This window comes from Phacochoerus africanus, chromosome X (assembly GCF_016906955.1).
Source record: "Phacochoerus africanus isolate WHEZ1 chromosome X, ROS_Pafr_v1, whole genome shotgun sequence".
Taxonomy (NCBI): domain Eukaryota; kingdom Metazoa; phylum Chordata; class Mammalia; order Artiodactyla; family Suidae; genus Phacochoerus; species Phacochoerus africanus.
In genome coordinates this window covers 62,735,569-62,751,394 of record NC_062560.1, presented here as the reverse complement: position 1 = coordinate 62,751,394, position 15,826 = coordinate 62,735,569, and the positions used below count along the sequence as shown (strand labels likewise).

Here is a 15,826-nt window from a genome sequence, read left to right as displayed (position 1 = left end):
TCCAGGCTCAGTGATCATTAAGAGGACTCACAGGACTGAGCATATTGTCATACTCAAAGCTATGATTTATTAGAGCAAAAGGATACAAAGAAAAATTAGCAAAGGGAAAAGGTGCATTGGACAAAGTCCAGGAAAAATAGACACAAGCTTCCAGAGTACTCTCCCAGTGGAGTCACACAGGATGTGCTTAATTCCCTGTGCAGTGAGTTGTGACATGTATGAAATATTGCCAGCCAGGGAAGCTCATTTAAGACTCAGCAGTCAGCACTTGCTGCTGTGGTTCTGGTTTGATCCCTGGCCCAGGAACTTCCACATGTCACAGGGGCAGCCAAAAAGAAAAAAAAATAATTGGAAAAAAATGTAGTGATTGATTTCTGAATTCCCATTTGTATTTTATGGATCTGCATGCCTCAGCTATGCCTATATGACAGTCTTAATTATTTAAGCTTTATAATAAATTTTGACATTGGGAATTGTGAGTCCTCCAACATTGATCTTCCTTTTTAAAATTGTGTTAACTATCATGGGTCCCTTGAATTTCCATATGAATGTTAGGGTAAGCTTGTCAATTTCTACAAATAACCTGGCAGGATTTTGATAAATACTGTGTTCAATCTATAGATCAGTTTCAAGAGTATTGCCATTTTGACAATATTAAGCCTTCCAATCCATGAAAATAGGGTTTCTTTCTCTTTATTTAGATTTTTTAATTTCTTTCAACATAGTTTACAGAGTGTATGTTTTACACTTTTTTGTTAAATTTATTCCTAAGTATTTTATTCTTTTTAATGCTATTTTAAATGGAATTTTTTCTTAATTTCATTTTCAGACTGCTGACTGCTGTTTAGAAATATAATTGATTTTTATATATTAATCTTATATCATGCAACCTTTCTGAACTCATTTATTAGTTCCAGTCGTCTTCTAGTGAATTCCTTGTATACAAGATCATGTCGTCTGCAAATGACTTTTCTGAATGACTTTTATTTCCTTTCTTGCTTAATAGCCCTGGCTAGAGCCTCCAGTATAATCCTAAATAGAAGTAGCAAGATTGAACATCTTTCTCTTGTTCTCATCTTAGGAGGGAAAACATTCTGTTGTCAACTGTTCATTATGATGTCAGCTGTGGGTTTTTGTAGATGCCGTTTATTAGATTTAGGAAGAACCCCTTTGTTCTCAGTTTGTTGAGTGTTTTTAACATGAAGGGGTGTTAGAATTTATTAAATCCTTTTTTGCATCTATTAAGATGATGTAGGTCTTATCCTTTATTCTATTGATATGATGCATTATATTAATTGATGTGCAGATGTTAAAAAAGCCTTGAACTCCTAGCATAAATCCTACTTTATCATCCATATTAAAAGATGTATAATTCTTTTTCTATGTTGCTGCGTTTATAGGTTTGCTAGTGTTTTGTCGAGGACCTTTGTGTTCATAAGGGATATTGATCTGTAGTTTTCTTATATCTTTGTCTGATTTTGGCCTCATAGAGTGAGTGGTAAGTCCTTTTTTTAGAAGACTTTGTCAAGAATTTATATTAATTCTTTAGATATTTGGTAGAATTAACCAGCAAAGCCACCTGTACCTGTGTTTTTCTCTTTGGGGAGTTTTGTACTTACTAGTTGCATCTCTGTGTTATAGATCTATTCAAATTTTCTGTTTCTTCTGGAGTCAATTTGGATAGTTTGTGTATTTCTAGGAACTTAATGGTTTTCATCTAAGTTATGTAATTTGTTGACATATGGCTGCCACTACTATGTCTTTATAATCCTTTTTACTTCTTTGAGGTTGGATGTGATGTCCCCTCTTTTTATCCTGATTTCCTTTTTTTGATATGTCTAGTTAAAGATTTTTTAGTTTTGTTGATGTTTATTTTCAATGAAATAAATTTGGTTTCATTGATTTTGTTACTTTTATTCTCTATATTTTATTTTTCTTTCTGCTATAATCCTTATTATTTTCTTCTTGCTTTCAATTTAATGTGCACTTCTTTTTTTCATTGTCTTAATGTGGAAGGTTTGGTTATAGTTTTCAGATATTTCTTTTTAATACAAGAATTTATAACGAATTTCTCTTTAAGCATTGCTTTAGCTATAGCCTATACATTTTTATATGTTGTGTTTTCATTTTCATTCATCTCTGAGTGATTTCTAATGTTCCTTGTGATTTCTTCCTTTACCCACTGGTCGTTTAGGGATATGTTTTCCAATTTCCACATGTTTGTAAATTTCCCAAATCTCCTCATGTTATTGATTTCTAATTTAATTTCATTATAACCAGATAGCATACTTTGTGTCTTATTTAGATTTTTTAAAATTGAGGCTTGTGTTATTGCCTATGAGAGCAACAAACTAAACCATAGACCAGTTAGAAGTTTAACAGAAATAACCCAGGAAAGAGACAGTGAAGAACCTCCCATGTCATCGCTATTTTTATGGTTCTTCTTATGTATCACTAGATGCTTTCTCAAATAGCTGTACCTGTTTACATTGCTGCCAGCTGCTTATAAGTCTACTAGCTTCGCTATAACCTCTTTGTCTTAGATGGTACACTTAATCTGTGGTTTATAATTCTGCATAGTGTGTTTATTATTCACTGATAGTACTTTATCATAGAAACAGAGATAACTTTTGATTTTTGTTCCTTCCTCTCCTTTTCTTCCAAGTCACCTGGTACCTCTATGACTCCAAGTAGTGGCTCCTTCCCTAGTGCATATGGTCAACAGACATCTAAAGATAGTCGTCAGGGTCAGTGGCAACGCCGAAGAAGGCTGGATGGAGCACTGAACAGAGTCCCAGTTGGATTTTATCAAAAAGTATGGAAAGTTTTGCAGAAGGTGAGCTTAACACACTGTATGTATCTCTTATTTCATTCTCCTCCCCCGCTTGAAGTTCTCTATCTCCTTGTCTGAGGTATGACATGAAGACTGTGATATCACTGAAATTATATAAAAGCCATATGCTCTTACTGACAAAACCTAGAAGAAAACATTAAAATTATACAGATATTTTTATTTTGACACTACTGATAATTTAGTCTCTTTCCATTACTGTTGCTTTTGTGGTGTTTATAAATTAGATTTCAAAAATCATCACTTGTCTTCCTTTTGGCCGTAGTTGGACATTGTGGAACATTGTGGTACATTTGCTGCTGATCAAATGAATGTGGTGATGAAGATTAGCTTTCTTTGTAGCTATTGTAGAGTAGAAATGTGATTTGTAGCAATGTACTGTTAATAACCAAATGTTACTATAGTAAAACTATTGGAGCATCTGGGAAGTTTTATAAGAAGCTCTTATTTATATATTTTCTTGGATGAAAATACTAAATAAATGCAAAGTCATAATGACGCTAATAGCCCAAAGACTCTATTGGTGTGACCAATTTTTGTTTTTCTGTCAAAGCCCTAGTGTGCCAAAGATATTCGAGGGGACATCACGCCGTTATGATTGTGACAGATTTAGAGGGCCAGGAAGACTATTGTTCTCATTCTTAGGTCTCATTCATAGTCTCCTAGGTACCACTTTTTGCTTCATTGCCTTTAATAATGACCTGAAGAACACTTCATCCTGAACTTCAAAACCTTTAGTTATGTTTCTCCCCTTAGCCACTGACATTCTTTTTTTTTTTTTTTTTTTTGTTGTTGTTGTTGTTGTTGCTATTTCTTGGGCCGCTCCCGCGGCATATGGAGGTTCCCAGGCTAGGGGTTGAATCAGAGCTGTAGCCACCGGCCTATGCCAGAGCCACAGCAACGCGGGATCCGAGCCGCGTCTGCAACCTACACCACAGCTCACGGCAACGCCGGATCGTTAACCCACTGAGCAAGGGCAGGGACCGAACCCGCAACCCCATGGTTCCTAGTCGGATTCGTTAACCACTGCGCCACGACAGGAACTCCAACCACTGATATTCTTACAGGGACAGAATCAAGTGATCCTTTGGAAAGGTGAAAGTTGATTCCTCAAACTATCAGCTCTGGCAGTCTTCCTTTCAAAGAGTACCTATCAGTTGTTTTTTTCCTTCCATCTAACTGCTATAGCACAGTGGTGACAGATATGTAGTTTATCTCTCCAGTTATGCCTGGCCTATGGCAGATCAATTTCACAGACTATATGTAGTAGGTGCTCTTCTACCCACACACCATGGAAAGTATCTGTTCTTGTAATCAAAAAGTTTAATCCATGGTTATCTTCTTACATAACAGCTATAATGCAAGGCCAAAAATGAAATGATAAAAGTGCAAAACCACTGTGAGAATACAAGGGCAGGAACATTTGAATCTGACTGGGAAGCTTGGGTATTTTGTGGCAGAATCAAAACATGGACTTACAATCCTAATGTAAAGAAGAAAAACAAATGCCCTCTGTTTTCATTCATTCCTTTCAGAGTATAAATGTAACATAATCACTCTGGACATTTGTTCAAGGCTGGTCTCTTTACAAAGATTGTTATTTGGCATGTGGAACATGGGATGGATGTGTCCAGTGGAGTCAATAAGCCTTTTGGATTGGAATCTTTATCTGTGGTTTAATATAAGATGTTTTATTTAAAGTCTAAAATGGCAAGTCATTAATCCCCATTGCTTTTTAATAATTGAATTGCTGGTGAGGGGGAAGATAAAATATCATTTATTCATATAGTAATCCTTAAGCATCCACTGTGGACTAGGCAATGTCCTAGGTGCTCACAGCAGTTCAACAGAAAATAAAACAGACAGCAGTCTCTGTCTTTATGGAACCTACATTCTACTAGGGAGAGATAAACAATACATAAAACATAATTTATAAGTGAATTACACAGAACGTTGAAAGATGACAAATACTATAAAGTTGTGCAAGGTGGGGAGATCAGGAGTGCTGATGGGGGATGCTTAACCAAAAAATGTAGTAACTGTGCATGTCTGATAAATGCATAACTTGATTTTTTTTTCTTTAGCCTAAAAATCATTCTAAAAGCCTATTTGTGAGGGCTCTGGGACCTACCATGGTATCCTCCCAGGTAGTCTCTGAATCTTTGGGACTAGTCTATCCCAGAAGGTAGATCTTCCCAACCCTTCCACTCCCCTAAGTAGAAGATGAGCCTTATGTCCCCTGTAATCCAACTCTGCTTCTATGTGGCCTTTCACTGGCCTGTGATTATTCAACATCTACCCTGTGGGGCACACTTTGTAAGAAGACATTTAGTATTTCTAAGTCTGCCAGTTAGCATATCCTTCATGACATATTTTTGGTGTTTTGCAGTGTCATGGACTTTCTGTGGAAGGTTTTGTTCTTCCTTCTTCAACCACTAGAGAGGTAAGGTTCTGTCTTTCACATTTATATGATTGATAGCTTGTCTGGTTAAAGTATTTTCAGTGATCACTTTCAAAATAACAAATCTGTGTTTTTATAAATCAACTGATTATGAAATTCATTTGAAGATAGGATTTTGTCTGATTTATGTGAGTATTGCCAGAGTTGGAAAGTGCAGATGAGAAAGAAATCTAAGAATGAATGAATGAATGACTTCTTACGTCTCCCTCTTGTTCATCCCTACCTTTCCCTAGTAGGATGCTTGTAGATATAAACCAGTGATCATAAACCAATGGTCCATAGCTCCACTACATGTCACAGGAACCTGAGCTCCCATTTCCAATTTAGTGGATGAGAATCTCCAGGGATGGGGCCTGAGCATCTGCTAAAAAAAAAAAAAAAAAAATCCAGAGTTCCCATCGTGGCTCAGTGGTAACAAACCCATCTAGTATCCATGAGGATGCGGGTTCAATCCCTAGCCTTGCTCAGTGGGGTAAGGATCCAGCGTTGCCATGAGCTGTGGCACAGGTTGTAGACATGGCTCAGATCCTGAATAGCTCTGGCTAAGGTGTCGGCCAATGGCTATAGCTCTGATTAGACCCCTAGCCTGGAAACCTCTATATGCTGCATGTACAGCCTAAAACAACAACAACAAAAAATTCCGTAGAATAATTCTGATATATAACCATGGTTGGAAAACATTGCTGTGAACCACTGACATAGATTAGGAAGTGCTTTTATATTTTGCTTTTTGCCCAGTTACACTGAAACTATAAAGAAATAGCTTTTATACAAAATCGACAAAGGAGCTAGAATTAGCAAGCTAGGAATAGTGAGACTCGGTAGAAAATTCTCAAAAACGCTGAAGTTGTTGCAGATCATGGCTGGAGGGATGGGTAGAAAAAGCTAATGCTGCACTTCAGGGCTCCACTCCTGCCTAGAAGCCTTTTCTCTAGTAAAGAACACTGTGTCTTCTTTTGGTCTTTTCTCTGCCTTTAGGCAAGATTTAAATGTTAACAGAATTAATAATAATACATAACTGAGTGTACCTTTAAGAGTCTTCAAAACAGCTTTATACATTCTTTAATTTGATCTTCAGCACAACTACGTGAGATAGCTAAGAAAAGGATTGTAGTTTCCAGTTCACAGATAAGCATACACATTTAAAGAAAGTTGTCCCAAGGTCATAGATTTAGTAACTGACAAAGACAGGACTTGAAACCAGGTCTTTAGACTCTAAATCTACGTTGCTACCCTGAAGTATATACTTAATATAGTTTTACAAAAAAGTAGTCCTCAATCCTCTTTACCCTAAAATAACTTTATATTTCTTCACGCCCTTTTTAATCTAACAGTATATAAATGTTTTATGTAATTCTCATCAGCATGTATATGCAATTTTAGTTTCTACTTAGATTTTTCCTTTATTCATTGTCATCATATTTATCCTTTTTCATGATTCTATAAAAATTAATGAAGTTTCTATACCATGATATGGCATTAATTACACAACCATTCCCATGTTTAGGTTACTTCTAGTTTTATACTTGTAACTAATGCTGCTATAAAATATTCTTGCACATAGAGTTTTTCTCCTCTCTGGAATTATTTCCTTAGGATGAACTTTCAGAAGGAGGATTATGGGTTAGAGGTTATTGATACTTTTATGACTCTTATTATGCTTGCCATATTGCCTCCAAAAAGACTGAACCTATTTACTCACTCAGTTACTTTGAAGGAATCTGAAGTAGTGCTCTTTTTACCTGTTTTTTTTTTTCAACTTTTCAGAAAACAAGTAATTGATGCCTCCTGCCTGATGGACTCTTAGGAAGTGATTTTCTTTTTCTCTATCACAGATGACTCCAGGCGAGATTAAATTCTCTGTTCATGTGGAGTCTGTCCTGAATCGCGTTCCTCAGCCAGAGTACCGCCAGCTTCTGGTTGAAGCCATCCTTGTCCTCACCATGATGGCAGACATTGAAATTCATAGTATTGGAAGCATCATTGCTGTGGAAAAGATAGTGCATATTGCCAATGACTTGTTCCTTCAAGAACAGGTAGGCAAACCTGTTGTTTTCTCAAAGAAAAATGTCTGATATTAATCTGACTTCATTCAGAACTCTTCAAGAAGCCAAGGTCACTTTCATGTGCCCTTTTCCACATAGCTCTTTTCTAGCCCCTCTGTAGAGGCTCTGAGCTCTATTTGTAAACAAAGTAGGCTATAAGATGGCCTCTGTCTTTTAACCATGTGTTTCATGGTTCCTTTAGTTGGTAAAGTTGCCTGGAACTCAGGATGCTTTTATGCTTTTTGTCATATTTCAAGCTAGGGGTCGAATCAGAGCTGTAGCCACCAGCCTACGCCAGAGCCATAGCAACGCAGGATCCGAGCCGCGTCTGCAACCTACACCACAGCTCACGGCAACGCCAGATCCCTAACCCACTGAGCAAGGGCAGGGACCAAACCCGCAACCTCATGGTTCCTAGTTGGATTCGTTAACCACTGCGCCACAACAGGAACTCCTGGTTTGGTTTTTGCTTTTCTTAGTTACCTATAGGAAAACATTAAAGTGAAACTTTTTTTTTTTTGTCTTTTTGTTGTTGTTGTTGTTGCTATTTCTTGGGCCGCACCCACGGCACATGGAGGTTCCCAGGCTAGGGGTCGAATCGGAGCTGCAGCCACTGGCCTACGCCAGAGCCACAGAAACGCGGGATCCGAGCCGTGTCTGCAACCTACACCACAGCTCACGGCAACGCCAGATCCCTAACCCACTGAGCAAGGGCAGGGACCGAACCCGCAACCCCATGGTTCCTAGTCGGATTCGTCAACCACTGCGCCACAACGGGAACTCCTAAAGTGAAACTTTTAATTCTACATTTTCTAATTTTCTTAATAAATGTTATTTCAGGAAATTAACCACATTTTACAAATGCAAACTATTTATTGAGAGCTTTCCAAATGTTTCCTGGGTTAGGAGTAGGAACACATAAAGTGAGGGACATACATTGTTGTCAATAGAACAGTCTCCAAAGCATATTAGTAGCATTATATTAGGGACTGTGGGGGAATGCAAAAGAAATTAAAAGTTTTTCTAGGACTCGTCAAGGATTTTCTAGGACAGTCCTAATTTTAAATATTCTGATTGCTCTTAGTCCATGTATCAGAAAATGTGATCCCTTGTAGGCATAGACTCTAGCTTGGAAAGCTTGCAGTCAATTTGAATTGAGTCAACTTAGAAAGAAATAATGATCACATGCAAGATAAAATAATACATGCTGAAATCAGTAGTACTAGAAGGGTTCAGACCAAAGTCCCTCTAGGGTTTTAACATTTGGCTGTTAACAGGCACAACTTATTTAATTACTTTTCCAAAATTCCAAGTAATTAATAATTTAAAAATAATTTCATGTGATTTGGGGAGCTAATGAAAAACATATGTGCAGAAACTCATATTTACCATTCTGTGCATAAACCTGATCCCTTCCTGGCTCAACAGCCTGAGATCCAATTAGTTGGTGATGGGGAGGAGGCTCTGAGTTATTCTAATTAGGACTTTAATTAGTAGGATTAGTAATTTTTCCTTTCCCCTGTGTTCTCCCACCCTTAAAAACCAAACAGAAAACCCTCGGTGCAGATGATATCATGTTGGCAAAGGATCCTGCGTCTGGCATCTGTACTCTTCTGTATGACAGTGCACCCAGTGGCAGGTTTGGCACCATGACCTACCTCTCCAAGGCAGCCGCCACCTACGTGCAGGAGTTCCTGCCCCACAGCATCTGTGCCATGCAGTGAGGCCTCGAGGCCCTGCCTGCTGGGAGCCTTTTGACAGCTGGTTCCTGCCTCGTTGATTGTGCATGGAACTCAAATGTGATGGCCTGATCACTCCCACCCTGCCCCTTTCCAATCCATCCCTCCCAAGAAGAGCAACCTTTTCTGATAAATTAACTGCTTTGGAAGATGTGAACCTCTGCCTGGAGGCATCTGCTCACCCAGGCCCTTCATTGTGGGCCTTCATTCTTTCAAGGTTCATAAAAGTTTGCATGTGTTTTTATTCTCTAGATCTGTTACAGACTTAGTTTTCTAACTCCTATTTGGGGAGCAGGTGTTAATAATAACTTATTCCTAAAGTTTGATTTTTCTTATGTGTTGTTTCATGGTGTGAACAAGTAGTGGGTACTTCGGGACATTATTTCAAGTGAGCAAACCCTGAATTCTTAGATTTTATGCTGCTATATATTGGAAATGTCCATTCTAAGTGCCTTTTTTTGAGGAAAGAGAGTACCAGATCATAGCTTTCTTCTTTACTTAAAGGTGGCCTCACACTAAGTGATGAACTCCTTTCTGTAGAATTACTCTCTCTGCTTTTGCCTTCTTTGTATCTGCACACATAATTCCTACTCTCCTTTCGTGAACTATCAACAAAAAAATTGCAAGTGCAGTGTGTATATTTAAGGATTTCAGTATTAACACTTGAAATCACATTTTAAGAAGATTTCTGGTACTCAATGATGTATTTGTAGCAGTAAATGCAGAGTAATCCAGAGAAATGGAGCCATGAGCCCAATTCCAGAGAGGAAGGGGGAAAAGGAGAAAAGGCCTGGGTGCAGTCTTACACAGAAAGAGCAGAGAGGGAATCATAGATGGGTTAGTACCCTGAATAGAGCCTTGTGCACTAATCCTTGCCTCCAAAGAGTGGGCCAACACACAACACAGAGAAGACTCAAAGCCTCTGTCTTTGGCAAACAGGAATCCAGCCCGCCGTCTACAGCTGCTTTACTGAGCAGCTCACTGGTCTCTGTCTCACTCACATACTCGCTATCTATAGCATCCACCCCTCAACTTCCTGCCCTCCTACTTTTAAAATCTTTCACTTACATTTTTACTTCCTTATTGTAGTGTTCATATCTATGTATGTCTTGATATCTGTGGGCATATAGCTGTCTCTTGTAAACACCTGCATTTGTATGTGTATCTAAGCATACGTGGGAATTTTTCTGAATGTAAGTAGTTTTGAAATGTCTGTATATCTATCTTTATCTACATTTGACAAACTAAGTATGTAAATATGAGTGTTGTGTGGGGGAGAGGGGTGTGGCTGTGGCCTCAGGCTGACACACAAAGGATAGTGGAGGAATCCTTAAGTCCTCTTCCCTACTCTCATGTTTAGGTAGCTACTGAAGAATGTTTTTTCTAACATTCTTAGTTCAAGACCACTGAAACAAAATACCATAGACAGGGTGGTTTAATCATCAAACATTTTTTTCTAACAGTTGTGAAGCTGGGAGGTGCAAGATCAAAGTACCAGCAAATTCAGTGTCTGGGGAGGGCCTTCTTCCTGGTTTGCAGATGGCTGTCTTCTTGCTATATCCTCACAGAGCATAGAGAGAGTGAGCTCTGGTCTCTTCCTCTTTTTATAAGGGCACTAATCCTTCCATGGGGACTCTATCATCTTCCAAAGGTGCCCATCTCCAGATACCATCACATTGGGGATTAAGGCTTCAGTTATGAATTTTGGATGGACACATTCAATCCATAGAAAATTGCTTCTCTCAATATGTGTAAATCATAAATCTACTAATTTCCCCATTTGCACTGAAATAACTTCCTACTGTAATCCCCTATTTTCCTTCAGATGTTTTCAGGTTTTTCTCCAAGAATGGGGGTGGGGAACTCTCTAAATAATTGTTACAGAACCAGTGGCAATCTTATGAGTACACCTGAATAAATGAGCATAGTGTGGTGATAGAAAAGAGATAGTAGAAACAAAAAAAGGATGGTCAACCTTTCAAGACCTCTCTTATAGGAAATGGAAACACACAGTAAGTAGCTTTCTGATTGCATGACTTTCTGGTCACATATAAAGAAAATGTACATCCTATTCTGAAACTTTTTATCTTTACACTGGCTGCAAGTGTACCCCAGCCTAGGGGATTACTTCTGGAGTAGCACAGTTAAAAGCCACCACTCCCTCCTGCACAAATTTATCTGAATGACGCTAATGGCTACATTTCTCTGGGTTTAAGTTGTCCATCACTATGCTTCCCATATAGTGCTACTTCACTTTTAAAGCAACTTTTAAGAAAACTCAATTTGTATTTTGTTCATTTGAAGTATGTGATACTAAAAAACACATTGGACTTTTTTTAAGCACTCATGTTTTGAAAATAGAATAAAAACTTAGAATTTCCAATTAAATCATGTCTGGTACCTATATACAAAATTTTATATGTGTTTCTGTGCTTGGAGTTTATTTCTTGGCTCTGTTTTACACACTCTGAAAAGCTCACTAGTTGAGTCAAAGTAGAATAATATTAATACATAAATTATATATTACACATTATATAATGTTATATAATACATGTAAAGCAATGCAGTTTTATCATCCAATTACTTGCCTGCTCAAACTAGGCTCACTAAATTCAAACAAGCTTACTGATGTCTTTAGGGAAACTATTCTGATGAATGAATAAGACTGTTTTTTACTCAGCATTACAATTGTGTGCATTGCTGGACAGTACCTAAAACATTTTGTTCACCTAAGTGTTATAAATATTCAGCAGAATCTTGTTTCTACTAATCATTAGCCCTTTGTGTAACAAGAGAGGGTTTATCCAGCAAGGATGAAGAGTCTACAAGCCCCATCCTGGTTAATTCGGTTTTGGTTAATTAGGTTTTACTTCATTCTGAGAATTTTATGCAGCTGATAGGTCAAAAGTTATTCTTACTCTCTTTTGTCCCCCTTTGCACTTACCAAATACCTAGTACCAGTACTAATGCAGTGAAGATAAATATAGTGTTTTCCACATTTAGTCTTCATTTCCTATTAAACTTGAGTGACCTTAGGTCTTGGTTTGCCCAGGACAGTCCCCGTTTATGCCTTTTGTCCTGGCATAATTATTAATAGCACTTTCTGTCACTCAAAAGCGTCCCAGTTTGGATGGTATATTCACCCTATATTTAGCAGAAGTCTGATTTCTTTTAAGACTAAGCCTAAAAGCCAAAGATCTATTATCAAACCAGTAACAGTACTCTTGCAGTAGTGGTATGCAGGAGAGGATAACAGTTGGGGGAGACTTTCCAAAAAATTAAGGAATATTTGGTATAGTAGCTCTTAAAAACAAATAATAATTAATATTTGAGTGCTTGCCAAGTGCCAGACCTTGTTATACAGGCACTTGGCATGGAGCATCTTATTCTACACAGTTGCCATGTGAGATGGATACTGTTGCCATTCCCATTTTACACATGGGGGAACTGAGGCACTGAGCATTATAAGCAAATTGTCAAAGATTAAACACCCAGTAAGTGGTAGAGCTGGGATCCGAGCCCAAGCAGTCTGACTCTAGAGTTCACATTCTCAACAATCATACTCTCCAAGGAAAAGACGTTGGGGGGTGGTGTAAAAAAAAAAGTGTCAATTGGTTCAGGACATTTAAGGCATCAGGTGGGCATAGCACAATGCACAAATAAGGTGGCCAGAGGGGTGATGCCTTCTTAATGTGTTTTCCCTTCTTCCTGCTTCTGCCAGTAGGTGAAGGCAGGGGAGATCATCAAAAGAAGTAGCACAGCATGTCCTGACCTTACTGGTTCAATAACTACCTTTAGCAAGATTGGCTAAGGAAAGTGAGTCAAGGAACTTTTCCAGGGTCACCACACCAGTAAATTTTGGAGCCAAGTTTCAACCTGTTTCCTCAGACCTCAAGTCCTCTGACTGCAAATTCAGCACTTTGGGAAAGATTTTCTTCTGATGTTAAGGACCATATGGGCTAAGCATGGTGGAAAGTTGAGGTTGGGACCCATAGCATAGTGTGTGCTCTTGTCTTGATCAGAATAAGGGTGCAGCCTCCCTGTGGGATTTGCTGCAGGCATATGCAGCCCGTTTCAGATCCTTGTGCAACAATTTATCTTTTTCCACACTTGAATCATCTTGCCACATTGTATGTCAAATGAGCACACTGTTTCCAATTTAGAAGCAATGCTGCCTAGGGTTCAGCCACCTGTTGCTAGAACTGAAAGAACACATAGAACAAATAATTATAATCCAGGTTTTGGAGTCTCAATTGGCCAGTCTGAATCTTGCCCTCTTCCTTCCACTGCCTATCCATGAAAGCCCAGGACAAGTTCCATTTCCTCCTTATATTGCCAACCTATTGTGATCTCACCTTTTAGTCACCTCCTACAGCCCCACAGACTCCTTCCCCTCTGTAAACATGTGCATTTCTCTCTTCTCCTAAAAGTCATTTCTGGGCTCTGACATCCCCCTAGGCTGATAAACTAATTCCTTCCTTTCACAATCAAATTTCTTCAAAAAGTAAGCTACACTTGACAGCACTGGTTTCACTCCTTAACCCCTTGCAATCTGGTTTCCTCCCTACGCCACATGATTTTCATAGAGCACTTGTGAACCCCTAATGGCAAAAGGGTTTTTGACCATTTTGCAATATATGACATTGTTACCACTTCCCCCTTCTTGTAACTCTCTCATCCCTTGATTTCTGTGAACCTGTACTAGTTTTCACCCAACTACTCCTTTTTTTTGTCTCCTTTTGGACATCCTTCTCTCCTAACTCCCACAAACAGGCATTCCTTCAAGCTATTCTCTTCTTCCTAGCTCAGAGATTCTCACCATGGTATGAGGCAGGTTTTTAAAAGTGGCATGATCTGATTTACATTTTGTAGAAGCTCATTCTGGCAGCTACAATAGAATGGATTGTAAGTCAGCAAGAATGGAAGTAGTAACCAGTTAGATACTGCAGAAAGTCCAAGTGAGAGATGACAGTGCCGGGACCGGGTGGTGGCAGTGCAGAGGAAAGAAGTGGGTGTGTTTAAGGCTTGGAGGTGAAACCAATGGAAATTGGATTTAGGAGGGAGAGAAAAAGAGGGAATACAAATAACTCCCAGGTTTCTGGCTTAGGCAATGGAGTAGATGCTGCTATCTTTACTGAGCCATAAAAGATGGGGAAGGGGTAGGAAAAACCTGGATAGGAAAATCAGGAGTTTGGTTTAAAAATGTTAAGTTAGAGATGATGATTAGACATCACAGTGGAGAAAGCCATGTTCCCTTGGGTATCTCAGCCACTCTTATGACTTCTGGTATCCCTTCTTTACATGGGGAAATAAAAGGGGTTAAGCACCTTCCCTGCCCTCTGAGTTCTTCCTCCTCATTTCCCTCTTTCTTATATTGATACTACTGGCCTTCTCTTCAAAAGACTTTGAGTTTTCAGTGATTCTCCTCTGCCTCCTCTCTCACCAGTATCCTTGTACTTGTAAGTAAGGAAGTCCTGTTGAGCCTACCCTGTGCCTTGTTTCTCCCTCTCTGTTTCCATTGGCCCTACCTTGCTTTAACTTATTATTACTTCCTTTCTGAACCATCGCAGCACTCTCACTGCCTGTAATCTTTCAATAACCAATCTTCCCTACACACTATTGCTGTAGAAATCTTTTAAGATTTCTAGTTCAATATCTCCCCATTTCCCACAGGATGAGGTCTATTTTCTTTAGCTTAGAATTCAAAACACCGGCCCCTTCAGTTAAGCTAGACTAGAAATGTTCTTTTTGTTTGTTTGTTTTTGCTTATGCCATTGATTCTAGTCAACATGCCCTCTCCCGGCTCCCTTTTTCACCCAGTAAAATCCTATCTCTCTGCTAGGTCCTTCTCAGATGCCACTGAATAAGAAACCCCTCTAGTTACCACTTACTAAGTACCAGTTAGTAAGTACTTAATGCTATTTATTAAGTAATCTAAGAATACTACATTTATTACCTGACTCTGCATTGCATAGGGCTTCTTGTGTATTTGTCTCAACTCTACAAGTATGCAAATTCCCTGAGAGCAGAGAACAGACTGTAATTCATCTTGAGGATTGAATCCTCAGCTGTACTGTACACTTAGTTAATATCAGATAAAATTTGGTAAATGATTGAATGATTGCAGAACTTTGAGTTATTTGCTATGGGAAAATATTAAAGCAGCATGTGGGCTTACATTCTAGCTAAATAACACATCTCAGGAGAAAAAAAAAAAAAAGTCCAGAATCCTAAGTATTGATAGCATGCTAAATGGAGGAATGAACAAAGTTAGATTTAACACAAAGTCATCCTGAATGAATCAAGGTTATATAGTAAAGGGAATGCTCAAAAGCTTTAGCATCAGGCAGGGTTTTGAATTCCTACTTTTCCGGTTGTAAATGTGTGACTTTGAACAGTTATTTTCTCTAAACTACACCTATAAAATGGGCATATTACAACCTCCTTTCTAGGACAGTTGCAAGGATGAAATGAGATATTTCATATGCATAATAAATGCATATTGTAATATTCAAAAATGTTTAAAGAGTAAAATTTTATTTTTTTACTTATTATTTATTTATTTATTTGCTTTATAGGGCCGCATGTGTGGCATATGGATGTTCTCAGGCTAGGGGTCAAATAAGAGCCTGCAGCTGCCAGCCCGTGCCACAGCCACAGCAACATGGGATCCGAGCCGCACCTTCAACCTACACCACAGCTCAGGGCAATGCCAGAACCTTAACCCACT

General features: G+C 38.6%; 1 protein-coding gene across 6 annotated transcripts in view; it reads left to right on the top strand.

The window, feature by feature from the left end:
- Positions 1-9,422, top strand: part of PHKA1 (phosphorylase kinase regulatory subunit alpha 1) — a 117,245-nt gene extending 107,823 nt beyond the window's left edge. For all 6 annotated transcript variants that reach the window (XM_047764054.1, XM_047764053.1, XM_047764052.1 and 3 more), the window contains 4 exons: positions 2,666-2,836; positions 5,241-5,294; positions 7,148-7,348; positions 8,908-9,422. In XM_047764054.1, coding sequence (XP_047620010.1) covers positions 2,666-2,836; positions 5,241-5,294; positions 7,148-7,348; positions 8,908-9,081 — 600 coding nt within the window. In that variant the 3' untranslated portion in view covers positions 9,082-9,422. The remainder of the gene's footprint in view (positions 1-2,665; positions 2,837-5,240; positions 5,295-7,147; positions 7,349-8,907) is intronic.
- Positions 9,423-15,826: the final 6,404 nt, after the last annotated feature.